This window comes from Somniosus microcephalus, unplaced genomic scaffold, assembly GCF_052327205.1.
Source record: "Somniosus microcephalus isolate GS21.2 unplaced genomic scaffold, FLI_Smic_1.0 unresolved_chr7, whole genome shotgun sequence".
NCBI lineage: Eukaryota > Metazoa > Chordata > Chondrichthyes > Squaliformes > Somniosidae > Somniosus > Somniosus microcephalus.
Window position 1 is genome coordinate 27400753 of NW_028225185.1, and position 26436 is coordinate 27427188.

Below are 26436 nucleotides of genomic sequence, written 5' to 3' on the forward strand. Positions count from 1 at the left end.
AATACTCTCCACTTGCCTGGATGAGTGCAGCTCCAACAACACTCGAGAAGCTCGACACCATCCAGGACAAAGCAGCCCGCTTGATCGGCACCCCATCCACCACCTTAAACATTCACTCCCTCCACCACCGGCGCACCGTGGCTGCAGTGTGGACCATCTACAAGATGCACTGCAGCAACTCGCCAAGGCTTCTTCAGCAGCACCTCCCAAACCCGCGGCCTCTTCCACCTAGAAGGACGAGGGCAGCGGGCGCACGGGAACACCACCACCTCCAAGTTCCCCTCCAAGTCACACACACCATCCTGACCTGGAAATATATCGGCTGTTCCTTCATCGTCGCTGGGTCAAAATCCTGGAACTCCCTCCCTAACAGCGCTGTGGGAGCACCTTCACCACACGGACTGCAGCGGTTCAAGGCGGCGGCTCACCACCACCTTCTCAAGGGCGATGAGGGATGGGCAATAAATGCTGGGCCTCGCCAGCGACGCCCACATACTGTAAACGATTTTTTTTTTTTTTTTTTATTTTTTTTTTTATAAATACCGCCGCTTGCTGGGAGGAGGCACTCGACAGTGATCGGAAGCAGCCTTCCCGGCGGATTTTCCACTCCCTCACTCCGCGTCCCAATCACAAAACCATCTCCGAGCTACACCAGGCGAGAACAGCTAACACAGCACAGAATACGAACAACAGAAGATATACGCAGATGCCTGCTCCGAGTGCGAGGCTCCACGTGTGGGACCTCAAAACATCCTTGGAAAGCCAGGAGAGCGCACGTGTTTTCCGCCTCTTCTCCTGGGTTTCCATAGATCTTATACCGTCATTACGACAGACAATCGGGAGAACCCCCAGATTTTCCTGACTAACCCAGTTTTGCCACATTAAAGCCTCACGGTTATATGGACCATTAAATCTTCACGGTTGTACAGACCATGTCTTTTGAACTTAAAGAAAACATATATTTAAAACGTGCTGAGCTACCTTGGTTAAGTCAAACACTCTCTTCCTCACCGAGTGCCCCCTGTATGAGTGATGCACATCAACAGCAGCAGCTCCTGGGTGTCCCTGGTCCTGAGGAATTAATAGGACAAAAAGTTGAGATGAGGAGGGTGGGGGTGGCGGAAGGGATCCCGAGATGGTCAAGACGGCACAAGACATCATCGGTGAAACAGCGAGCGACGTGCCTCACCCTCGCTAGCGAGGTCAGGGCCCCAGGAGCGAGGACGGGGGGCCCAGGAGCGAGGTCGAGGAGCGAGGACAAGGCCCCGTAGACCCCCCCAAACTGTTGGGGTTGTCCGAAAACGTTAAATCGAGGACCCGTCCGCCCCCTTGGGTGGGCGTAAAACATTCCACGTCACTATTCAAGAGCATGGGATGCTCTCCCTGGTGTCCTGGGCCACTCTATCCGTCAACCAACACCCCGACTAACGAACAGACTATCGGGTCATCATCACATTGCTGTTCGTGGGAGCTTGCTGTGCGCAAAATTGGCTGCCGCCTTTCCTGCATTACAACAGTACCTCATTGGCTGTGAAGCGCTTTGGGGATTGTTTGGGTTTGTGAAAGGCGCTATCGAAACGAGAGTCCTTTCATCATCAACAGGCTCCCCCCCCCCCCCCATTAGAACATTCGATTCCACTTCCAGCCAGCTAGTTACTCAGTTAGAGAGCGCTGGCTGATCTCGGCCCAGGAATTCCCAACCTCAACAGAGCGGGCTCGAGGGGCTCCTGTTCCTACGAAAGGTTGCTCAAATCAGACCGAGGAACAGCCCACCACCCTTTTGGGAATAATGTGTAGCGCGCAGGGAGCCGGGCGCCAGCAAGCGAGGGAAGGATGGAGTGAGCAGCAATCGTTGGACTAACGTGACTTCACCGGCAATTTAAACCATTCTTTAGTGTTTTATTGGAGTCACCAAGTCATAATTTACATTGAGCAGGTAAATAAAATCACACAGTGCCATTTACAGTGCAGCTTCCTCGAGTCAACAGAGACGTCATTTTTCCTCGCGTTCTTTCCCCCTCATGTCCGGAGATGGCTCCAGGTGGGCGCACACCCAAACCAGCATGGAATTCCAACGTACCCCCTTCCAACTCGGGATTCCCACTGGGTTTCACTTCCTCCTCTTCCCATTCACTTCAAGTAGACCTGAACCCCCCCTCTTCCCATTGACTCCCAAACGGTCAACGATCCCCACCTCATCCCATTGGCCGAGACTCAAGGATCCCAAGCTCATCCCATTGGCCGAGACTCAAGGATCCCAAGCTCATCCCATTGGCCGAGACTCAAGGATCCCAAGCTCATCCCATCGGCCGAGACTCAAGGATTCCCAAGCTCGTCCCATTGGCAGATCTCAAGGACCCCCCAAGCTCATCCCATTGGCTGAGACTCAAGGATCCCAAGCTCGTCCCATTGGTAGAGACTCAAGGACCCCCCCCCCCCCAACTCATCCCATTGGCCGAGACTCAAGGACCCAAGCCCTTCCTGTTAGCGTGATGCCTCCATGGTTGTATGGAATTCCCGCTTAATGCACAAATCCTTGCCAATTGATCTGTTTTTAGGTTTTATTGCTGTGCTCAGTACATTCCTCAACCCAGCCAGGTGAGGGACCCCCGCCTCAGCCCCAAGTGGACCTGCAATCACATATTTGCTGAATTAGCGATTTAAGAACATCGCCCAACCGATGTGCAGGCAACAGACAGAACAATCAGAAGTCCTGGCAGGTCTTCAGCTCGACCCAGAACAGTTTAACGCCCCTCCCTGGAACATCCCCATTAATGGGATTACCATGATTTACTTTGTACACTACCCACACCCCCAAAGGGACAGGTTCCCTCGTGAATTGTCCCAGGCTAGTCCAAGGGGACAGGTTCCCTCGTGAATTGTCCCAGGCTCGTCCAAGGGGACAGGTTTCCTAGTGAATTGTCCCAGGCTAGTCCAAGGGTACAGGTTCCCTCGTGAATTGTCCCGGCTCGTCCAAGGGGAGACCTGCCCTCACGATTCCTTGATCGCGTGTCTTGTCGCCATCTTGCGGGTGGACTTCTGGCCGGCGGTGTGCAGAGGTGCGACGGGCCTCCGAGCGAATGGATTCCTCTGCCTTTTCCTTCCGCCGGGAGAGGATTCTTCCAGCAGATCCTGGAACCTTCCTCACACTGAAGCGACCAAGAACAACAGTGGGGTGGGAGAAGTCACACTTAAAAACACAAGCTGAACTTTCAGGAGCTAACTGACCAGCGGAGCAGAGGAAAAGAGAAAGGCCAGACTGTCTTGCTCAATGCGGCGGCCATCGGTTGAGGCGCACTTCCGTTGAGGGGAGGGGAGAGGGGGTTGGTGGGAGTCGAAGAGGGACGCTGGTAACCGACGCTCAGGATCAGCAGACACACCGCCCCTGGGGCTTGGCATCAACCGGGCTGAGCTGGATATGGCCGGGCTGGTCCACGTACTGGTCCTCGCTCCTCATCTGAGAGAGAATCCAACACGACACACAATTACAATAGCACAGAAACAGGCCATTCAGCCCATCGGGTCTACACTCCCCACCAGCCTCCTCCTACCCCTCTTCATCTCACCCCATCAACATCTCCCTCTATTCCTTTCTCCCTCATGTTTTTATCCAGCTTCCCCTTAAATGTATCTACGCGATTTGCCTCGACCACTCCCTGTGGTAGCGAGTTCCACATTCTCACCACTCTCTGGGTAAAGAAGTTTCTCCTGAATTCCCGATCGGATTTATTAGCGACTCGACGGCCCCTAGTTCTGGTCACCCCCATAAGTGGAAACATCTTCTCTACGTCTACCCTATCGAACCCCCTTCATCATCTTAAAGGCCTCTATCAGGTCACCCCTCGGCCTTCTCTTTTCTAGAGAAAAGGAGCCCCAGCCTGTTCAGACTTTCCTGATAAGTTATAACCTCTCAGTTCTGGGATCATCTTTGCATATCTTTTTTGCACCTTTTCCATTGCCTCGAGATCCTTTTTGTAATATGGAGACCAGAGCTCCCCCATTATTGCTGTTTTCATTATTCTGGGGATAAATCTAATACTCCAAGTGTGGTCTATCCGAGCTTCTATACAAGCTAACCATAACTTCGAACAGAGGTTCTATACAAGCTGAACATAATTGCTCCAAAATCTCAAAACTAGAATCCAATCCCCCAACTCTCAAACATCGAAGATAGGAGCAGGAGTCGGCCATTCGGCCCCTCGAGCCTGCTCCACCATTCAATGCGATCATGGCTGATCATCCAAATTCAGTCCCCTGTCCCTGCCTTCTCCCCATATCCCTTGATCCCTTTAGCCTTAAGAAATATATCCAACTCCTTGAATATATTTATGAATTGGCCTCAACTGCCTTCTGTGGTAGAGAATTCCACAGGTTCACCACTCTGGGTGAAGAAATTCCTCCTCATCTCTGTCCTAAATGGCTTACCCCTTATCCTTAGACTGTGACCCCTGGTTCTGGACTCCCCGACCATCGGGAACATCCTTCCTGCATCTAGTCTGTCTAGTCCTGTTAGAATTTTATAAGTTTCAATGAGATCCCCTCTCATTCTTCTAAACTCCAGCGAGTATAAGCCCAATCGACCCAATCTCTCCTCATACGTCATTCCTGCCATCCCAGGTATCAGCCTGGTGAATCTTCGCTGCACTCCCTCCATGGCAAGAACATCCTTCCTCAGATAAGGCGACCAAAACCTCACACAATACTCAAGGTGGGGTCTCACCAAGGCCCTGTACAACTGCAGCAAGACATCCTTGTTCCTGTACTCGAATCCTCTCGCTACGAAGGCCAACATACCATTTGCCTTCTTAACCGCCTGCTGCACCTGCATGCTTACCTTCAGCGACTGGTGCACAAGGACACCCAGGTCTCGTTGCACTTCCCCTTTTCCCAATCTATGACCGTTCAGATAATAATCTGCCTTCCTGTTTTTGCCACCAAAGTGGATAACCTCGCATTTATCCACATTATACTGCATCTGCCCAATCACCCAACCTGTCCAAATCATACTGGGATTTCTCAGCATCCTCCTCACAGCACACACGCCCACCCAGCTTTGTGTCGTCTGCAAACTTGGAGATATTGCATCTAGTTCCCTTGCCTAGATCATTAATATATATTGTGAATAGCTGGGGTCCTAGGACCGATCCCTGCGGTACCCCACTAGTCACTGCCTGTCACTTGGAAAAACAGCCGTTTATTCCAACTCTTTGCTTTGTCTGCCAACCAGTTCTCTATCCAAGTCAGTACCTTACCCCCAATCCCATGTGCTTTAACTTTACACGCTAATCTCTTATGTGCGACCTTATTGAAAGCCTTCCGAAAGTCCAAATACACCACATAACTCATCTCAACATTTTCTCCCCCTTCTCTTCTGAGGACACCGGCCCCGATTCCCGCCCTCCGGTACATCGCTCCACGACCATTCTTTAGGAACGAGCGGAGTGGCGGCGGCGCTCGGGCGGGATATTCGACCTCCGAGGGCATCGCCTCGGAGCCCAGTCCAGTTCACGCTCACCCGGGGAGGGTGGAGTGTGACCAGTGGGTTAGCGATTAGGAGCAGGAACTCGGGATGGTTCATCTTCCCGCTAATCCCTCCCTTGTGGCTCGGAGGGGGAAATCTGCCAACCCTTTCTCCACCGCCCCCCCCCGCCCACAAATTCTCCAGTCCGGCCTGGATTCGCCCCACTCTGTTCCACCTGCTTCAGCGCCGCCTGCACGCCAGCTCGAAAAGCCTCCTCCACGTTCACGGCCTCCTTTGCGCTGGTCTCCAAGTATGCCAACTTGCGGGATTTGCACCAGTCCTCCGCTAGCTTGGTGCTGACCTGCGGAGAACAGACGGCGACGATTAGCCAACTCGTTGCTGGCGAGAACAGAAACAGATCCCGGTGAATTCTGCCCCCCCCCCCCCCCGCCCGCCCCCCTTCATCTCCCGACGGTCCTGACTCTACACGGGGTGGGGGGTTACGGTTCCACGGCCACCGTCCCTCACCCAAGGGACCATCTGGCTGGGTCATGGTAGGCATGGAGGAGAGCCTCAGAGCGGAGCCATCGCCAACTTGGCTGGGGCCGGCTCACTCAGCACAGGCCGGGGATGGAGCCTCGGCCTTTCCTGCTCTGTGTGTCTGAGACTCGGTCCCCACACCAGTGATGTTTCCCTGTGGATCTGCACTGGGGCCTCAGCTTTTCGCTAGAATGACTTGGAGGAAGGGATCTGGGGGGGGGGGGGGGGGGGGGGGTCCTCGTACATGAAACACAAAAAGTTAGCATGCAGGTACAGCAAGTGATTAGGCATGCAGGTACAGCAAGTGATTAGGAAGGCAAATGGAATGTTGGCCTTTATTGCAAAGGGAATGGAGTATAAAAGTAGGGAAGTCCTGTTACAACTGTACAGGGCGTTGGTGAGACCACACCTGGAGTACTGCGTACAGTTTTGGTCTCCTTATTTAAAAAGGAGGGATATACTTGCATTGGAGGCAGTTCAGAGAAGGTTCACGAGGTTAATTCCTGAGATGAGGGATTTGACTTATGAAGAAAGGTTGAGCAGGCTGGGCCTATACTCATTGGAGTTTAGAAGAATGAGAGGTGATCTTATCGAAACATAAGATTCTGAGGGGGCTCGACAGGGTAGATGCCGAGAGGATGTTTCCCCTCGTGGGGGAATCTAGAACTAGGGGGCATAGTTTCAGGATAAGGGGTCGCCCTTTTAAGATGGAGATGAGGAAGAATTTCTTCACTCAGAGGGTCGTAAGTCTGTGGAATTCTCTTCCCCAGAGAGCTGTGGAGGCTGGGTCATTGAATATATTTAAAGTGGAGATGGACAGATGTTTGAACGATAAGGGTGTCGAGGGTTATGGGGAGCGGGCAGGGAAGTGGGGTTGAGGCCAAGATCAGATCAGCCCTGATCTCATTGAATGGCGGAGCAGGCTCGAGGGGCCGAATGGCCGACTCCTGCTCCTAATTCTCTATGTATATCCAAATTATGCCAAGCTAGGAGGCACAGTAAGTTGTGTGGACAGGAGCAGGAACACAGTAAGTTGTGTGGACAGGAGCAGGAACACAGTAAGTTGTGGACAGGAGCAGGAACACAGTAAGTTGTGTGGACGGGAGCAGGAACACAGTAAGTTGTGTGGACAGGAGCAGGAACAGGAACACAGTAAGTTGTGGACAGGAGCAGGAACACAGTAAGTTGTGTGGACAGGAGCAGGAACAGTTGTGTGGACAGGAGCAGGAACACAGTAAGTTGTGTGGACAGGAGCAGGAACACAGTAAGTTGTGGACAGGAGCAGGAACACAGTAAGTTGTGTGGACAGGAGCAGGAACACAGTAAGTTGTGGACAGGAGCAGGAACACAGTAAGTTGTGTGGACAGGAGCAGGAACACAGTAAGTTGTGTGGACGGGAGCAGGAACACAGTAAGTTGTGGACAGGAGCAGGAACACAGTAAGTTGTGTGGACAGGAGCAGGAACACAGTAAGTTGTGTGGACAGGAGCAGGAACACAGTAAGTTGTGTGGACAGGAGCAGGAACACAGTAAGTTGTGTGGACAGGAGCAGGAACACAGTAAGTTGTGTGGACAGGAGCAGGAACACAGTAAGTTGTGGACAGGAGCAGGAACACAGTAAGTTGTGTGGACAGGAGCAGGAACACAGTAAGTTGTGTGGACAGGAGCAGGAACACAGCAAGTTGTGTGGACAGGAGCAGGAACACAGTAAGTTGTGGACAGAAGCAGGAACACAGTAAGTTGTGTGGACAGGAGCAGGAACACAGTAAGTTGAGTGGACAGGAGCAGGAACACAGTAAGTTGTGGACAGGAGCAGGAACACAGTAAGTTGTGTGGACAGGAGCAGGAACACAGTAAGTTGTGTGGACAGGAGCAGGAACACAGTAAGTTGTGTGGACAGGAGCAGGAACACAGTAAGTTGTGTGGACAGGAGCAGGAACACAGTAAGTTGTGGACAGGAGCAGGAACACAGTAAGTTGTGGACAGGAGCAGGAACACAGTAAGTTGTGTGGACGGGAGCAGGAACACAGTAAGTTGTGTGGACGGGAGCAGGAACACAGTAAGTTGTGTGGACAGGAGCAGGAACACAGTAAGTTGTGTGGACGGGAGCAGGAACAGAGTAAGTTGTGGACAGGAGCAGGAACACAGTAAGTTGTGTGGACAGGAGCAGGAACACAGTAAGTTGTGTGGACGGGAGCAGGAACACAGTAAGTTGTGTGGACGGGAGCAGGAACACAGTAAGTTGTGTGGACAGGAGCAGGAACACAGTAAGTTGTGGACAGGAGCAGGAACACAGTAAGTTGTGGACATTGCAGGAACACAGTAAGTTGTGGACAGGAGCAGGAACACAGTAAGTTGTGTGGACAGGAGCAGGAACACAGTAAGTTGTGTGGACAGGAGCAGGAACACAGTAAGTTGTGTGGACAGGAGCAGGAACACAGTAAGTTGTGGACAGGAGCAGGAACACAGTAAGTTGTGGACAGGAGCAGGAACACAGTAAGTTGTGTGGACGGGAGCAGGAACACAGTAAGTTGTGTGGACGGGAGCAGGAACAGAGTAAGTTGTGTGGACAGGAGCAGGAACACAGTAAGTTGTGTGGACAGGAGCAGGAACACAGTAAGTTGTGTGGACAGGAGCAGGAACAGTTGTGTGGACAGGAGCAGGAACACAGTAAGTTGTGTGGACGGGAGCAGGAACACAGTAAGTTGTGTGGACAGGAGCAGGAACACATTAAGTTGTGTGGACAGGAGCAGGAACAGTTGTGTGGACAGGAGCAGGAACACAGTAAGTTGTGTGGACGGGAGCAGGAACACAGTAAGTTGTGTGGACGGGAGCAGGAACAGAGTAAGTTGTGTGGACAGGAGCAGGAACACAGTAAGTTGTGGACAGGAGCAGGAACACAGTAAGTTGTGTGGACAGGAGCAGGAACACAGTAAGTTGTGTGGACAGGAGCAGGAACACAGTAAGTTGTGTGGACAGGAACACAGTAAGTTGTGTGGACAGGAGCAGGAACACAGTAAGTTGTGTGGACAGGAGCAGGAACACAGTAAGTTGTGTGGACGGGAGCAGGAACACAGTAAGTTGTGTGGACGGGAGCAGGAACACAGTAAGTTGTGTGGACGGGAGCAGGAACACGGTAAGTTGTGTGGACAGGAGCAGGAACACAGTAAGTTGTGGACAGGAGCAGGAACACAGTAAGTTGTGGACAGGAGCAGGAACACAGTAAGTTGTGGACAGGAGCAGGAACACAGTAAGTTGTGGACAGGAGCAGGAACACAGTAAGTTGTGTGGACGGGAGCAGGAACACAGTAAGTTGTGTGGACAGGAGCAGGAACACAGTAAGTTGTGTGGACAGGAGCAGGAACACAGTAAGTTGTGTGGACAGGAGCAGGAACACAGTAAGTTGTGTGGACGGGAGCAGGAACACACTAAGTTGTGTGGACAGGAGCAGGAACACAGTAAGTTGTGTGGACAGGAGCAGGAACACAGTAAGTTGTGTGGACGGGAGCAGGAACACAGTAAGTTGTGGACAGGAGCAGGAACACAGTAAGTTGTGTGGACGGGAGCAGGAACACAGTAAGTTGTGTGGACAGGAGCAGGAACACAGTAAGTTGTGGACGGGAGCAGGAACACAGTAAGTTGTGTGGACAGGAGCAGGAACACAGTAAGTTGTGTGGACAGGAGCAGGAACACGGTAAGTTGTGTGGACAGGAGCAGGAACACAGTAAGTTGTGTGGACAGGAGCAGGAACACAGTAAGTTGTGTGGACAGGAGCAGGAACAGTTGTGTGGACAGGAGCAGGAACACAGTAAGTTGTGTGGACAGGAGCAGGAACACAGTAAGTTGTGTGGACAGGAGCAGGAACACAATAAGTTGTGTGGACAGGAGCAGGAACAGTTGTGTGGACAGGAGCAGGAACACAGTAAGTTGTGTGGACAGCAGCAGGAACACAATAAGTTGTGTGGACAGGAGCAGGAACACAGTAAGTTGTGGACAGGAGCAGGAACACAGTAAGTTGTGTGGACGGGAGCAGGAACACAGTAAGTTGTGTGGACAGGAGCAGGAACACAGTAAGTTGTGGACAGGAGCAGGAACACAGTAAGTTGTGGACAGGAGCAGGAACACAGTAAGTTGTGTGGACAAGAGCAGGAACACAGTAAGTTGTGTGGACAGGAACACAGTAAGTTGTGTGGACAGGAGCAGGAACACAGTAAGTTGTGGATAGGAGCAGGAACACAGTAAGTTGCGTGGACAGGAGCAGGAACACAGTAAGTTGTGTGGACAGGAGCAGGAACACAGTAAGTTGTGTGGACAGGAGCAGGAACACAGTAAGTTGTGTGGACAGGAGCAGGAACAGAGTAAGTTGTGTGGACAGGAGCAGGAACACAGTAAGTTGTGTGGACGGGAGCAGGAACACAGTAAGTTGTGTGGACGGGAGCAGGAACACAGTAAGTTGTGTGGACGGGAGCAGGAACACAGTAAGTTGTGTGGACAGGAGCAGGAACACAGTAAGTTGTGTGGACAGGAGCAGGAACACAGTAAGTTGAGTGGACAGGAGCAGGAACACAGTAAGTTGTGGACAGGAGCAGGAACACAGTAAGTTGTGTGGACAGGAGCAGGAACACAGTAAGTTGAGTGGACAGGAGCAGGAACACAGTAAGTTGTGGACAGGAGCAGGAACACAGTAAGTTGTGTGGACAGCAGCAGGAACACAGTAAGTTGTGTGGACAGGAGCAGGAACACAGTAAGTTGTGTGGACAGGAGCAGGAACACAGTAAGTTGTGTGGACAGGAGCAGGAACACAGTAAGTTGTGGACAGGAGCAGGAACACAGTAAGTTGTGTGGACGGGAGCAGGAACACAGTAAGTTGTGTGGACGGGAGCAGGAACACAGTAAGTTGTGTGGACAGGAGCAGGAACAGAGTAAGTTGTGGACAGCAGCAGGAACAGTTGTGTGGACAGGAGCAGGAACACAGTAAGTTGTGTGGACGGGAGCAGGAACACAGTAAGTTGTGTGGACGGGAGCAGGAACAGAGTAAGTTGTGGACAGCAGCAGGAACACAGTAAGTTGTGTGGACAGGAGCAGGAACACAGTAAGTTGTGTGGACAGGAGCAGGAACACAGTAAGTTGTGGACAGGAGCAGGAACACAGTAAGTTGTGTGGACGGGAGCAGGAACACAGTAAGTTGTGTGGACAGGAGCAGGAACACAGTAAGTTGTGGACAGGAGCAGGAACACAGTAAGTTGTGTGGACAGGAGCAGGAACACAGTAAGTTGTGTGGACAGGAACACAGTAAGTTGTGTGGACAGGAGCAGGAACACAGTAAGTTGTGGATAGGAGCAGGAACACACTAAGTTGCGTGGACAGGAGCAGGAACACACTAAGTTGTGTGGACAGGAGCAGGAACACAGTAAGTTGTGTGGACGGGAGCAGGAACACAGTAAGTTGTGTGGACGGGAGCAGGAACACAGTAAGTTGTGTGGACGGGAGCAGGAACACAGTAAGTTGTGTGGACGGGAGCAGGAACACAGTAAGTTGTGTGGACGGGAGCAGGAACACAGTAAGTTGTGTGGACAGGAGCAGGAACACAGTAAGTTGTGGACAGGAGCAGGAACACAGTAAGTTGTGGACAGGAGCAGGAACACAGTAAGTTGTGTAGACAGGAGCAGGAACACAGTAAGTTGTGTAGACAGGAGCAGGAACACAGTAAGTTGTGTGGACAGGAGCAGGAACACAGTAAGTTGCGTGGACAGGAGCAGGAACACAGTAAGTTGTGTGGACAGGAGCAGGAACACAGTAAGTTGTGTGGACAGGAGCAGGAACACAGTAAGTTGTGGACAGGAGCAGGAACACAGTAAGTTGTGTGGACGGGAGCAGGAACACAGTAAGTTGTGTGGACGGGAGCAGGAACAGAGTAAGTTGTGTGGACAGGAGCAGGAACACAGTAAGTTGTGTGGACAGGAGCAGGAACACAGTAAGTTGTGTGGACAGGAGCAGGAACACAGTAAGTTGTGTGGACAGGAGCAGGAACACAGTAAGTTGTGTGGACAGGAGCAGGAACACAGTAAGTTGTGGACAGGAGCAGGAACACAGTAAGTTGTGTGGACGGGAGCAGGAACACAGTAAGTTGTGTGGACAGGAGCAGGAACACAGTAAGTTGTGTGGACAGGAGCAGGAACACAGTAAGTTGTGTGGACAGGAGCAGGAACACAGTAAGTTGTGTGGACAGGAGCAGGAACACAGTAAGTTGTGGACAGGAGCAGGAACACAGTAAGTTGTGTGGACGGGAGCAGGAACACAGTAAGTTGTGTGGACGGGAGCAGGAACACTGTTGCGTGGAAGGGAGCAGGAACACAGTAAGTTGTGTGGACAGGAGCAGGAACACAGTAAGTTGTGTGGACAGGAGCAGGAACACAGTAAGTTGTGTGGACAGGAGCAGGAACACAGTAAGTTGTGGACAGGAGCAGGAACACAGTAAGTTGTGTGGACAGGAGCAGGAACACAGTAAGTTGTGTGGACGGGAGCAGGAACACTAAGTTGTGTGGACAGGAGCAGGAACACAGTAAGTTGTGTGGACGGGAGCAGGAACACAGTAAGTTGTGGACAGGAGCAGGAACACAGTAAGTTGTGGACAGGAGCAGGAACACAGTAAGTTGTGTGGACAGGAGCAGGAACAGTTGTGTGGACAGGAGCAGGAACACTGTTGCGTGGAAGGGAGCAGGAACACAGTAAGTTGTGTGGAAGGGAGCAGGAACACAGTAAGTTGTGTGGACAGGAGCAGGAACAGTTGTGTGGACAGGAGCAGGAACACAGTAAGTTGTGTGGACGGGAGCAGGAACAGAGTAAGTTGTGTGGACGGGAGCAGGAACACAATAAGTTGTGTGGACAGGAGCAGGAACACAGTAAGTTGTGTGGACGGGAGCAGGAACACAGTAAGTTGTGGACAGGAGCAGGAACACAGTAAGTTGTGGACAGGAGCAGGAACACAGTAAGTTGTGTGGACAGGAGCAGGAACAGTTGTGTGGACAGGAGCAGGAACACTGTTGCGTGGAAGGGAGCAGGAACACAGTAAGTTGTGTGGAAGGGAGCAGGAACACAGTAAGTTGTGTGGACAGGAGCAGGAACAGTTGTGTGGACAGGAGCAGGAACACAGTAAGTTGTGTGGACGGGAGCAGGAACAGAGTAAGTTGTGGACAGGAGCAGGAACACAGTAAGTTGTGTGGACGGGAGCAGGAACACAGTAAGTTGTGTGGACAGGAGCAGGAACACAGTAAGTTGTGTGGACGGGAGCAGGAACACAGTAAGTTGTGTGGACAGGAGCAGGAACAGAGTAAGTTGTGGACAGGAGCAGGAACACAGTAAGTTGTGTGGACGGGAGCAGGAACACAGTAAGTTGTGTGGACAGGAGCAGGAACACAGTAAGTTGTGTGGACAGGAGCAGGAACACAGTAAGTTGTGTGGACAGGAGCAGGAACACAATAAGTTGTGTGGACAGGAGCAGGAACAGTTGTGTGGACAGGAGCAGGAACACAGTAAGTTGTGTGGACAGCAGCAGGAACACAATAAGTTGTGTGGACAGGAGCAGGAACAGTTGTGTGGACAGGAGCAGGAACACAGTAAGTTGTGTGGACAGCAGCAGGAACACAGTAAGTTGTGTGGACAGGAGCAGGAACACAATAAGTTGTGTGGACAGGAGCAGGAACAGTTGTGTGGACAGGAGCAGGAACACAGTAAGTTGTGTGGACAGGAGCAGGAACAGTTGTGTGGACGGGAGCAGGAACACAGTAAGTTGTGTGGACGGGAGCAGGAACAGACTAAGTTGTGGACAGGAGCAGGAACACAGTAAGTTGTGTGGACGGGAGCAGGAACACAGTAAGTTGTGTGGACAGGAGCAGGAACACAGTAAGTTGTGTGGACAGGAGCAGGAACACAGTAAGTTGTGTGGACGGGAGCAGGAACACAGTAAGTTGTGTGGACAGGAGCAGGAACACAGTAAGTTGTGTGGACATGAGCAGGAACACAGTTGCGTGGAAGGGAGCAGGAACACAGTAAGTTGTGTGGACAGGAGCAGGAACACAGTAAGTTGTGTGGACAGGAGCAGGAACACAGTAAGTTGTGTGGACGGGAGCAGGAACACAGTAAGTTGTGTGGACAGGAGCAGGAACAGAGTAAGTTGTGTGGACAGGAGCAGGAACACAGTAAGTTGTGTGGACAGGAGCAGGAACACTGTTGCGTGGAAGGGAGCAGGAACACAGTAAGTTGTGTGGACAGGAGCAGGAACACAGTAAGTTGTGTGGACAGGAGCAGGAACACAGTAAGTTGTGGACAGGAGCAGGAACACAGTAAGTTGTGTGGACGGGAGCAGGAACACAGTAAGTTGTGGACAGGAGCAGGAACACAGTAAGTTGTGTGGACGGGAGCAGGAACACAATAAGTTGTGTGGACAGGAGCAGGAACAGAGTAAGTTGTGTGGACGGGAGCAGGAACACAGTAAGTTGTGGACAGGAGCAGGAACACAGTAAGTTGTGTGGACGGGAGCAGGAACACAATAAGTTGTGTGGACAGGAGCAGGAACAGAGTAAGTTGTGTGGACAGGAGCAGGAACACAGTAAGTTGTGTGGACAGGAGCAGGAACACAGTAAGTTGTGTGGACAGGAGCAGGAACACAGTAAGTTGTGTGGACAGGAGCAGGAACAGAGTAAGTTGTGTGGACAGGAGCAGGAACACAGTAAGTTGTGTGGACAGGAGCAGGAACACAGTAAGTTGTGTGGACGGGAGCAGGAACACACTAAGTTGTGTGGACAGGAGCAGGAACACAGTAAGTTGTGTGGACGGGAGCAGGAACAGTTGTGTGGACAGGAGCAGGAACACAGTAAGTTGTGTGGACAGGAGCAGGAACACATTAAGTTGTGTGGACAGGAGCAGGAACACAGTAAGTTGTGTGGACAGGAGCAGGAACACAGTAAGTTGTGTGGACGGGAGCAGGAACACACTAAGTTGTGTGGACAGGAGCAGGAACACAGTAAGTTGTGTGGACGGGAGCAGGAACAGTTGTGTGGACAGGAGCAGGAACACAGTAAGTTGTGTGGACGGGAGCAGGAACAGAGTAAGTTGTGGACAGGAGCAGGAACACAGTAAGTTGTGTGGACAGGAGCAGGAACACAGTAAGTTGTGTGGACGGGAGCAGGAACACAGTAAGTTGTGTGGACGGGAGCAGGAACACAGTAAGTTGTGTGGACGGGAGCAGGAACACAGTAAGTTGTGTGGACGGGAGCAGGAACACAGTAAGTTGTGTGGACGGGAGCAGGAACACAGTAAGTTGTGTGGACGGGAGCAGGAACACAGTAAGTTGTGTGGACAGGAGCAGGAACACAGTAAGTTGTGTGGACAGGAGCAGGAACACAGTAAGTTGTGTGGACAGGAGCAGGAACACAGTAAGTTGTGTGGACAGGAGCAGGAACAGAGTAAGTTGTGTGGACGGGAGCAGGAACACAGTAAGTTGTGTGGACAGGAGCAGGAACACAGTAAGTTGTGTGGACGGGAGCAGGAACACAGTAAGTTGTGGACAGGAGCAGGAACACAGTAAGTTGTGTGGACGGGAGCAGGAACACAGTAAGTTGTGGACAGGAGCAGGAACACAGTAAGTTGTGTGGACAGGAGCAGGAACACAGTAAGTTGTGTGGACGGGAGCAGGAACACAGTAAGTTGTGTGGACGGGAGCAGGAAATCACAAAGGGCCAAAGATAGATTAAGACAGAGTGGGGAAAAATTCGGTCCAGCAGTCACCAACCCCCCAGGATTGCCTTGGAGTCTCCAGGAACTGAAGATTAATCGTAGGGCCGTTAAAACAACGTGTTTTATTTAATTTCTTTGAACGCTTTCATTTATTAATTATAAAAATATTGGAGATAACAGCAACAATTTGCATTTATCCGGCCCCTTTAACATAGTAAAACGTCCCAGGGCGCTTCACGGGAACGATTATCAAACATATTTGACACCGAGCCACATAAGGAGATATTAGGGCAGGTGAGCAAAAGCTGGGTCAAAGAGGTCGGTTTTAAGTAGCGTCTTAAAGGAGGAGAGAGGCGGAGAGGTTTAGGGAGGGAATTCCAGAACTTAGGGCCCAGGCGGCTGAAGGCACAGCCGCCAATGGTGGAGCGATGGAAATCGGGGGATGTGCAAGAGGGCAGAGTTGGAGGAGCGCAGAGATCTCGGAGGGTTGTGGGGCTGGAGGAGGTTACAGAGATAGGGAGGGTTGTAGGGGCTGGAGGAGGTTACAGAGATAGGGAGGGTTGTAGGGGCTGGAGGAGGTTACAGAGATAGGGAGGGTTGTAGGGGCTGGAGGAGGTTACAGAGATAGGGAGTGTTGTAGGGGTTGGAGGAGGTTACAGATAGGGAGGGTTGTAGGGGCTGGAGGAGGTTACAGTGATAGGGAGGGTTGTAGGGGCTGGAGGAGGTTACAGAGATAGGGAGGGTTGTAGGGGCTGGAGGAGGTTACAGAGATAGGGAGGGTTGTAGGGGCTGGAGGAGGTTACAGTGATAGGGAGGGTTGTCGGGGCTGGAGGAGGTTACAGAGATAGGGAGGGTTGTAGGGGCTGGAGGAGGTTACAGAGATAGGGAGGGTTGTAGGGGCTGGAGGAGGTTACAGAGATAGGGAGGGTTGTAGGGGCTGGAGGAGATTACAGAGATAGGGAGGGTTGTAGGGGCTGGAGGAGGTTAGAGATAGGGAGGGTTGTAGGGGCTGGAGGAGGTTACAGAGATAGGGAGGGGTGTAAGGGCTGGAGGAAGTTACAGGGATAGGGAGGGGTGTAGGGGCTGGAGGAGGTTTCAGAGATAGGGAGGGGTGTAGGGGCTGGAGGAGGTTACAGAGATAGGGAGGGGTGTAGGGGCTGGAGGAGGTTACAGAGATCTCGGAGGGTTGTGAGGCTGGAGGAGGTTACAGAGATAGGGAGATAGGGGCGAGGCCATGGAGGGATTTGAAAACAAGGATGAGAATTTTGAAATCGAGGCGCTGCTTAACCGGGAGCCAGTGTAGGTCAGCGAGCACAGGGGGTGATGGGTGAACGGGACTGGGTGTGAGTTAGGACACAGGGCAGTGAGCACAGGGGGTGATGGGTGAACGGGACTGGGTGTGAGTTGGGACACGGGGCAGTGAGCACAGGGGGTGATGGGTGAACGGGACTGGGTGCGAGTTAGGACACGGGGCAGTGAGCACAGGGGGTGATGGGTGAACGGGACTGGGTGCGAGTTAGGACACGGGGCAGTGAGCACAGGGGGTGATGGGTGAACGGGACTGGGTGTGAGTTAGGACACGGGGCAGTGAGCACGGGGTGATGGGTGAACGGGACTGGGTGTGAGTTAGGACACGGGGCAGTGAGCACAGGGGGTGATGGGTGAACGGGACTGGGTGTGAGTTAGGACACGGGGCAGTGAGCACAGGGGATGATGGGTGAACGGGACTGGGTGCGAGTTAGGACACGGGGCAGTGAGCACGGGGGGGGGGGGTGATGGTGAACGGGACTGGGTGTGAGTTAGGACACGGGGCAGTGAGCACAGGGGGTGATGGGTGAACGGGACTGGGTGTGAGTTAGGACACGGGGCAGTGAGCACAGGGGGTGATGGGTGAACGGGACTGGGTGTGAGTTAGGACACGGGGCAGTGAGCACAGGGGGTGATGGGTGAACGGGACTGGGTGTGAGTTAGGACACGGGGCAGTGAGCACAGCCGGTGATGGGTGAACGGGACTGGGTGTGAGTTAGGACACGGGGCAGTGAGCACAGGGGGTGATGGGTGAACGGGACTGGGTGCGAGTTAGGACACGGGGCAGTGAGCACAGGGGGTGATGGGTGAACGGGACTGGGTGCGAGTTAGGACACGGGGCAGTGAGCACAGGGGGTGATGGGTGAACGGGACTGGGTGTGAGTTAGGACACGGGGCAGTGAGCACAGGGGGTGATGGGCGAACGGGACTGGGTGTGAGTTAGGACACGGGGCAGTGAGCACAGCCGGTGATGGGTGAACGGGACTGGGTGTGAGTTAGGACACGGGGCAGTGAGCACAGGGGGTGATGGGTGAACGGGACTGGGTGTGAGTTAGGACACGGGGCAGTGAGCACACGGGGTGATGGGTGAACGGGACTGGGTGCGAGTTAGGACACGGGGCAGTGAGCACAGGGGGTGATGGGTGAACGGGACTGGGTGCGAGTTAGGACACGGGGCAGTGAGCACAGGGGGTGATGGGTGAATGGGACTGGGTGTGAGTTAGGACACGGGGCAGTGAGCACGGGGTGATGGGTGAACGGGACTGGGTGTGAGTTAGGACACGGGGCAGTGAGCACAGGGGGTGATGGGTGAACGAGACTGGGTGCGAGTTAGGACACGGGGCAGTGAGCACAGGGGGTGATGGGTGAACGGGACTGGGTGTGAGTTAGGACACGGGGCAGTGAGCACGGGGTGATGGGTGAACGAGACTGGGTGCGAGTTAGGACACGGGGCAGTGAGCACAGGGGGTGATGGGTGAATGGGACTGGGTGTGAGTTAGGACACGGGGCAGTGAGCACAGGGGGTGATGGGCGAACGGGACTGGGTGTGAGTTAGGACACGGGGCAGTGAGCACAGGGGGTGATGGGTGAATGGGACTGGGTGTGAGTTAGGACACGGGGCAGCCGAGTTTTGGATGAGCTTAAGTTTGCATAGGGTGGAATGTGGGAGGCCGGCCAGGAGTGCGTTGGAATAGTCGAGTCTGGAGGTAACAAAGGCAGGGATGAGGGTTTCAGCAGCGGATGAGCTGAGGCAAGGGCGGAGACGGGCGATGTTACGGAGGTGGGAGTAGGCAGTCTGTGTTATGCTGTGGATATGTGGTCGGAAGCTCATTTCAGGGTCAAATATGACCCCAAGGTTGCGAACAGTGTGGTTCAGCCTCAGACAGATGTTAGGGAGAGGGATGGAGTCGGTGGCTCGGGAACGGAGTTTGTGGCGGGGACCGAAATCAATGGCTGAAAATAAGGGGAAAAAGGGATGTTTTACTGAGGGGGGGCGGCCGGAGGCAGGAGGCCATGCGCAGAAACCTCCAGAAATACTTTCAACCGGACTTGGCAACAGTGAACAATGGCCGATCGGCGTTCGAGGTGGGGAAATGCAAAGTCCGCTTCGGATTGGAGAGCGCCCCGTCGGAGATGGGTTCTGAGCGGCGAGAGACTGGGAGGAGCAAAGCCCCGGGCCAAATCGGGCTCCGCTGCGCCGCCACTGCAGTTGATTAGCCAACGTCACATTCGAGTCAAGTGCGCTACTGGAGGAGTCGGAGCCTTTCGGGTTTGGTTGTGGGGGGTGACGCAAGAAAACTACTAGGCACTCGGTCTAAGCGTTAAAGCTTTAAATCAACTGTTTTACAACATGGAGGTCTAGTTGTGTCCTTCACTAGTTCCTGTTAATGAATGTCCTGAGCAAGCTGGGCCCGTGCCTGAGTATTTATACTCTCCCTTGGACAGCGCCACCCGTAGGCCGCTCAGTATTATTTCATAAGTCTTTCGTTCATGAATGACTGATTCAGGTCAGGGGGTGCTGAAGAAACACGAAAGAAGACAACAAGAAAATAAGAATGGAATCGCGAAAGTCGTTCGTGGTGGGACTTCACTTCTCACCTCCCGCTCCCTCAGGTCCGTCTTGTTGCCCACGACCACAAAGGGGAAGGCGTCCGGGTCCCTGGGCGCGGCCTGCAGCACAAACTCCTGCCGCCAGCCCTCCAGCGCTCGGAAGGAGGGAACCGAGGTCACGTCGAAGACTAGGATGCAGCAGTCCGTCCCCCTGTACAGCACCGACCCTAGCGACTGGAAACGCTCAGTCCCGGCTGTGTCCCACACCTGCGGGGGAAAGAGCAAGACTTCAATCCCAGGCCCCCGCCGGGTCCCCTTCACTCACCGAGCTCGCCGCCCTGCACTGACACAGAATGTAACATAGAAGATATGAGCAGGAGTAGGCCATTCAGCCCCTCGAGCCTGCTACGCCAGTCAATGAGATCATGGCTGATCATCCAAATTCAGTTCCCTGAACCTGCTTTCTCCCCATATCCCTTTAGCCTTAAGAAATAGGTCAGCACCCCGTCCACCACTTTAATCATTCACTCCCTCCACCACCGTGGCTGCAGTGTGGACCATCTACAAGATGCACTACAGCAACTCGCCAAGGCTTCTTCAGCAACACCTCAAACCCGCCACCTCTTCCACCTAGAAGGACAAGGGCAGCAGGCGCATAGGAGCAGGAGTAGGCCATTCGGCCCCTCGAGCCTGCTCCGCCATTCAATGAGATCATGGCTGATCATCCAAACTGAGTACCCTGTCCCTGCCTTCTCCCCATATCCCTTTAGCCTTAAGAAATATATCTAACTCCTTCTTCAATATATTTAATGAATTGGCCTCTACTGCCTTCTGTGGTAGAGAATTCCACAGGTTCACCACTCTCTGGGTGAAGAAATTCCTCATCTCTGTCCTAAATGGCTTACCCCTTATCCTTAGACTGTGACCCCTGGTTCTGGACTCCCCCGCCATCAGGAACATCCTTCCTGCATCTAGTCTGTCCAGTCCTGTTAGAATTTTATAAGTTTCAATGAGATCCCCTCTCATTCTTCTAAACTCCAGTGAGTATAAGCCCAATCGACCCAATCTCTCCTCATACGTCATTCCTGCCATCCCAGGTATCAGTCTGGTGAACCTTCGCTGCACTCCCTCCATGGCAAGAACATCCTTCCTCAGATAAGGCGACCAAAACTGCACACAATACTCAAGGTGTGGTCTCACCAAGGCCCTGTACAACTGCAGCAAGACATCCTTACTCCTGTACAGCACAGAATCAGGCCATTCGGCCCATCTACTCTGACAGTGTTTCTGCTCCACTCGAGCCTCCTCCCAGCCCTCTTCATCTCACCCCATTACCATCTCCTTCTATTCCTTTCTCCCGTGTGTTTATCCAGCTTCCCCTTAAAGGCATCTCTGCTATTCGCCTCGACCGCTCCCTGTGGTAGTGAGTTCCACATTCTCACCACTCTCTGGGTGAAGAAGTTTCTCCTGAATTCCCGATTGGATTTATTCGTGACTCTCTTATATTGATGGCCTCTAGTTCTGGTCTCCCCCACAAGTGGAAACATCTTCTCTACGTCTACCCGATCGAAACCCTTCACAATCTTAAAGATCTCTATCAGGTCGCATATCAGCCTTCCCATTTAAAATTCAAATCCCTCCGTGACCTCCTCGCCCTCTCCCTATCTCTAACCTCCTCCAGCCCTGCAACCCTCCCAGATCTCTGCGCTCCTCCAATTCCGGCCTCTTGCACATCCCCCGATTTCCATCGCTCCGCCATTGGCGGCCGTGCCTTCAGCCGCCTGGGCCCCGAGCTCTGGAATTCCCTCCCTAAACCTCTCCGCCTTTAAAGATGTTCCTTAAAACTGACCTCTTTGACCGAGCTTTTGGTCACTTGTCTTAATATCTCCTTATGTGGCTCGGTGTCAAATTTTGTTTGATAATCGCTCCTTGGGACATTTTACTGTATTAAAAAGGTGCTGGATAAATGTCGTAAAAACCCATCTGGTTTACTAATGTCCTTTAGGGAAGGAAATCTGCCGTCCTGACCCGGTCTGGCCGATATGTGACTCCAGACCCACAGCAATGTAGTTGTCATAGAGTTATGCAGCACAGAAAGAGGCGCTTCGGCCCAATCGTGTCCGCGCCGGCCATCAAGCCCCGTCTATTCTAATCCCGTTTTCCAGCACTTGGTCCATAGCCTTGTATGCTGTGGCGTTTCAAGTGCTCATCTAAATGCTTCTTGAATGTTGTGAGGGTTCCTGCCTCTACCACCCTTTCAGGCAGTGAGTTCCAGATTCCAACCACCCTCTGGGTGAAAAAGTTTTTCCTCAAATCCCCTCTAAACCTCCTGCCCCTTACCGTGAAACTATGCCCCCTGGTTATTGACCCCTCTACTAAGGGAAAAGTTCCTTTCTATCTACCCTATCTATGCCCCTCATAATTTTGTACACCTCAATCAGGTCCCCCCTCAGCCTTCTCTGCTCCAAGGAAAACAACCCCATCCCGTCCAGTCTCTCTTCATAGCTGAAGCGCTCCAGCCCAGGTAACACCCTCTGAATCTCCTCTGCACTCTCTCCAATGCAATCACATCCTTCCTATAGTGTGGCGACCAGAACTGCACACAGTACTCCAGCTGTGGCCTAACTAGCGTTTTGTACAGCTCCATCATAACCGCCCTGCTCTTATATTCTATGCCTCGGCTAATGAAGGCAAGTATCCCATATGCCTTTTTAACGACCTTATCTACCTGTCCTGCTGCCTTCAGGGATCTATGTACATGCACACCAAAGTCCCTCTGATCCTCTGTCCTTCCTAGGGTCCTACCATTCATTGTGTATTCCCTTGCCTTGTTAGTCCTCCCAAAATGCATCACCTCCCACTTTTCAGGGTTAAATTCCATTTGCCACTGTTCTGCCCATCTAACCGTCCCGTCTATATCGTCCTGTAGCCTGAGGCTTCCCTCCTCGCTATTTACCACTCCACCAATTTCCGTGTCACCTGCGAACTTACTGATCATACCTCCTACATTCATATCTAAATCATTAATGTTCACTACAAACAGCAAAGGGACCCGGCACCGATCCCTGCGGTACACCACCGGACACAGTTGGCTTGGAACTGCCCCGGTGAAGCCGCCTCGCTCAGTCGAATCGAAAAACCACGCGAGGGCGGCGCACCACGCTCTCCGACAACAATCGCCAGCGAGGCCCACATCCCGAGAAAGAACTCTTTAAAAAAAAATAATAAATAAATAAATAAAAATAAATAAAGATGCATGCATATTTGCAGAATTTTCTCCCATACTTTGGCTTCTCGGCGTCACTCACTTGACCTGCTCACCTACGAGGCAATAAGAAAAAGCAAGGGGTGGGGGAGGTAAGAGCTGGTTTCTCCGAGTCACTGACCTGCAAGGTGACGTTCTTTCCGTCCACAGTGACGTCCCTGGTGAGGAAATCCGCTCCGATCGTCGCTTTGTACAGATTGCTGTAATGCTTGTTTACGTATTGGCTCATCAGGGCCGATTTCCCCACTCTGAAACATAGTGAGAGACGAGGGGAAGGCGTTACCGAGCTCGTGTCGCACCCCCCACCCCTGCCACAGGCCGAGCCTCCGAATCAGCCAGCGCCGCCCCCCCCACCACCCGATCCTCACCGCTGTCCTCGCCATCTTCCACCTTCCATAGACACCAGCTCATCCCAAACTCCGCTGCCCCCGTGTCAGAACTCGCAGCAAGTCCCGTTCACCCATCACCCCCCCCCAGTGCTCGCTGACCTACATCGGCTCCATCAGAAATAGGAGCAGGAGTCGGCCATTCGGCCCCGAGCCTGCTCCGCCATTCAATAAGTTCGTGGCTGATCTGATCTTGGCCTCAACTCCACTTCGCCACCCGCTCCCCATAACCCTCGACCCCCTTATCGTTCAAAAATCTGTCTATCTCCACCTTAAATATATTCAATGACCCAGCCTCCACAGCTCTCTGGGGCAGAGAATTCCAAAGATTTACGACCCTCAGAAGAAATTCCTCCTCATTTCCGATTTAAATGGGCGACCCCTTATTGAGAGTCTATGCCCCCTCGTTCCGGATACCCCCACTAGGGGAAACAGCCTCTCAGCATCTACCCTGTCAATCCCCCTCAGAATCTTGTGTTTTAATAAGATCCCCTCTCATTCTTCTAAACTCCAATGAGTATAGGCCCAACCTGCTCAACCTTTCCTCATAAGTCAAACCCCCTCATCTCTGGAATTAACCTCGTGAACCTTCTCTGAACTGCCTCCAATGCAAGTATATCCTTCCTTAAATAAGGAGACCAAAACTGTACGCAGTACTCCAGGTGTGGTCTCACCAACGCCCTGCTTTTATACCCCAACCCCCTCGAAATAAAGGCCAACATTCCATTTGCCTTCCCAATCACTTGCTGTACCTGCATGCTAACTTTTTGTGTTTCATGTACAAGGACACCCCGATCCCTCTGTAGTCTCCATTTAAATAATAATTTATTTTTTACTTTTCTGACCAAAGTGGATAACCTCACATTTTCCCAGATTATACTCCATCTGCCAAATTTTTGCCCACTCACTTAGCCTGTCTATATCACCTTGCAGACTCTGTGTCCTCCTCACAACTTGCTTTTCCACCTATCTTTGTATCATCAGCAAATTTGGCTACATTACACTCTGTCCCTTCATCCAACTCATTAATAATCGGCCCGATTTTAAAATTCTCATCCTGGTGTTCATATTCCTCGCCCTCTCCCTCCCCATCTCTGCGACCTCCTCCAGCCCCACTCCGCGACCTCCTCCAGCCCCACTTCGAGATCTCTGCGCTCCTCCAATGCTGGCCTCTTGCCCATCCCCGATGCACGTTCCCCGGCCGCAGGGTATGTGCGAGCAACTGAAGACTGCCCGTGCAGAGAGAGACCCAGCGAGAGAAATGGCCCAGGGGGGGAAAAAAAAAAAAAAAAAATCAGGTTCCCCTCCCCTGTGGAACAGTTCCTACCCAGAGTTTCCCAGGAGAACGACCTTCAGGTGGATTCTCTTCCTCATAGACATCCTTTTCCTTGGAAGCTGCGATATCGAACGCCTGAAACAGGACACAGGCCGCGTGTTACTGGGTCTAACGCAACCGCTCCTTCACGTCTCTGGCTGTTTGTGGGATCTTGCTGTGCGCAAAAAATGGTTGCCATATTTACCCACAGAACACATTTATTGGTAACGGAAAGGGACGTTCCAAGAATGTGCCCCGACTCGCGTCTCTCCAGCACCTTTCACCACCTCAGGACATCCCAAAGCGCTTCACAGCCAATCAAGTACTTATGAAAAGTGGTCACTGTTGTAATGCAGGAAATGCGGCAGCCAATCTGCGCACAGCAAGCTCCCACAAACAGCAATGTGATAATGACCAGATCATCTGTTTTACTGATGTTGACTGAGGGATGAATATTGGCCCCAGGACACCGGGGATAACTCCCCTGCTCTGCAAAATAGTGCCATGGGATCTGTTACATCCACCCGAGAGCGCAGACGGGGCCTCGGTTTAACATCTTATCCCGAAAGACAGCCCCCCCCCCCTCCGACAGCGCGGCGCGCCCTCAGCACCGCCCCTCCGACAGCGCGGCGCTCCCTCAGCACCGCCCCTCCGACAGCGCGGCGCTCCCTCAGCACCGCCCCTCCGACAGCGCGGCGCTCCCTCAGCACCGCCCCTCCGACAGCGCGGCGCTCCCTCAGCACCGCCCCTCCGACAGTGCGGCGCTCCCTCAGCACCGCCCCTCCGACAGTGCGGCGCTCCCTCAGCACCGCCCCTCCGACAGTGCGGCGCTCCCTCAGCACCGCCCCTCCGACTGTTCAAGTGGGGAAGGTGGGATTTGGGCGAGGGGTTAGAGCAGGAGACTCTTGTTCAACATGCTAAATCTCTTAAATAATGGGGGTGTTTCCCCACACTCTCCGAGACACTGGGCTGATCTGCATTCTTGAAACAACGTGCATTGCACACAATAAGCGCCTCAGCCATTTACACTCTAATTAGATTTATATAATTGCAAGTTAACCTTTACATATTTGCCAACTGCAATAACAGTTGCAGACTGCCTAGTTTTTGCATATTAATATTGGCCGCACTCATTTACAAATCGGCTAATGCAAATGTTCGCCTTCTGCAGAATTGGAGTGCAGAATCTATTCAAGTTTCTTCTGTGGGTCCACCTTAAATCTGCATTCTTCCAATACTGAATTAACGCCGCTTCCAACCAGCTCCACACACACACACACCTCGTGATCCCAGACAGCACCCAACCGCGGTTAGATATCTATTTATTTATTTATTGATTAAAAGACATTTTCACTTAAAATCAGCTAAAACCAAAACTGAGCCAGCAGAAAGCAGGAAATTGCTTCGGCAGTAACGTGAGCAACTTTTTGTCGAGAAATTTGCAAACTTTTTTCAACTTAAAACTTTAAAAGAAAGTTTGTAAAATAGACCTTGATCAGAGAGGTGGTAGAACCGCTTGCAACTCTTCTTACCCCTGCCGTTCCCGGCGTTGAGAGATGTTGTTGTTGAAACTCTTGCAATACTTTCTGTTTCTGCTTAAAAAGTTTCAAGAAAGCTTGGTCACTTCCGGGTCTAGTCACTTTCAGGTGGAGTTTGGTTCGGAGGGGGCGGGCGGCTGGGAATTGAAAGCTTGAGCCTGGGCAATTGTGTCTAAATAGTCTCCAATTCAGGGATTGACCAATTAATGCTCATTCCTTTCTCTCCAGCAGTCACAACTTGCATTTGTATAGCGCCTTTAACGATAATAATCAACTTTTATTGTCATTGTTAGTGCACAAGTGCAGTACAACGAAATGTAGGCTTGCGGCTCCCGAGAG

General features: G+C 52.3%; 1 protein-coding gene across 2 annotated transcripts; it reads right to left on the reverse strand.

The window, feature by feature from the left end:
- Window positions 1-1878: 1878 nt before the first annotated feature.
- On the reverse strand, window positions 1879-26249 carry LOC147086674 (ras-related protein Rab-7a-like). Of its 2 annotated transcripts, none has more exons than XM_085978803.1 (6): window positions 26092-26249; window positions 24572-24655; window positions 22980-23106; window positions 19642-19860; window positions 5697-5822; window positions 1879-3457 (listed from the first exon to the last, which is right to left on the reverse strand). In XM_085978803.1, the coding sequence occupies exons 2-6, from the start codon at window positions 24622-24624 to the stop codon at window positions 3368-3370; spliced, it is 615 nt and encodes a 204-aa protein (XP_085834929.1). In that variant the 5' UTR covers window positions 24625-24655; window positions 26092-26249; the 3' UTR covers window positions 1879-3367. The 2 variants fall into 2 exon arrangements, with proteins under 2 accessions (XP_085834929.1, XP_085834928.1); XM_085978802.1 differs by having other exon boundaries at window positions 26050-26249.
- Window positions 26250-26436: the final 187 nt, after the last annotated feature.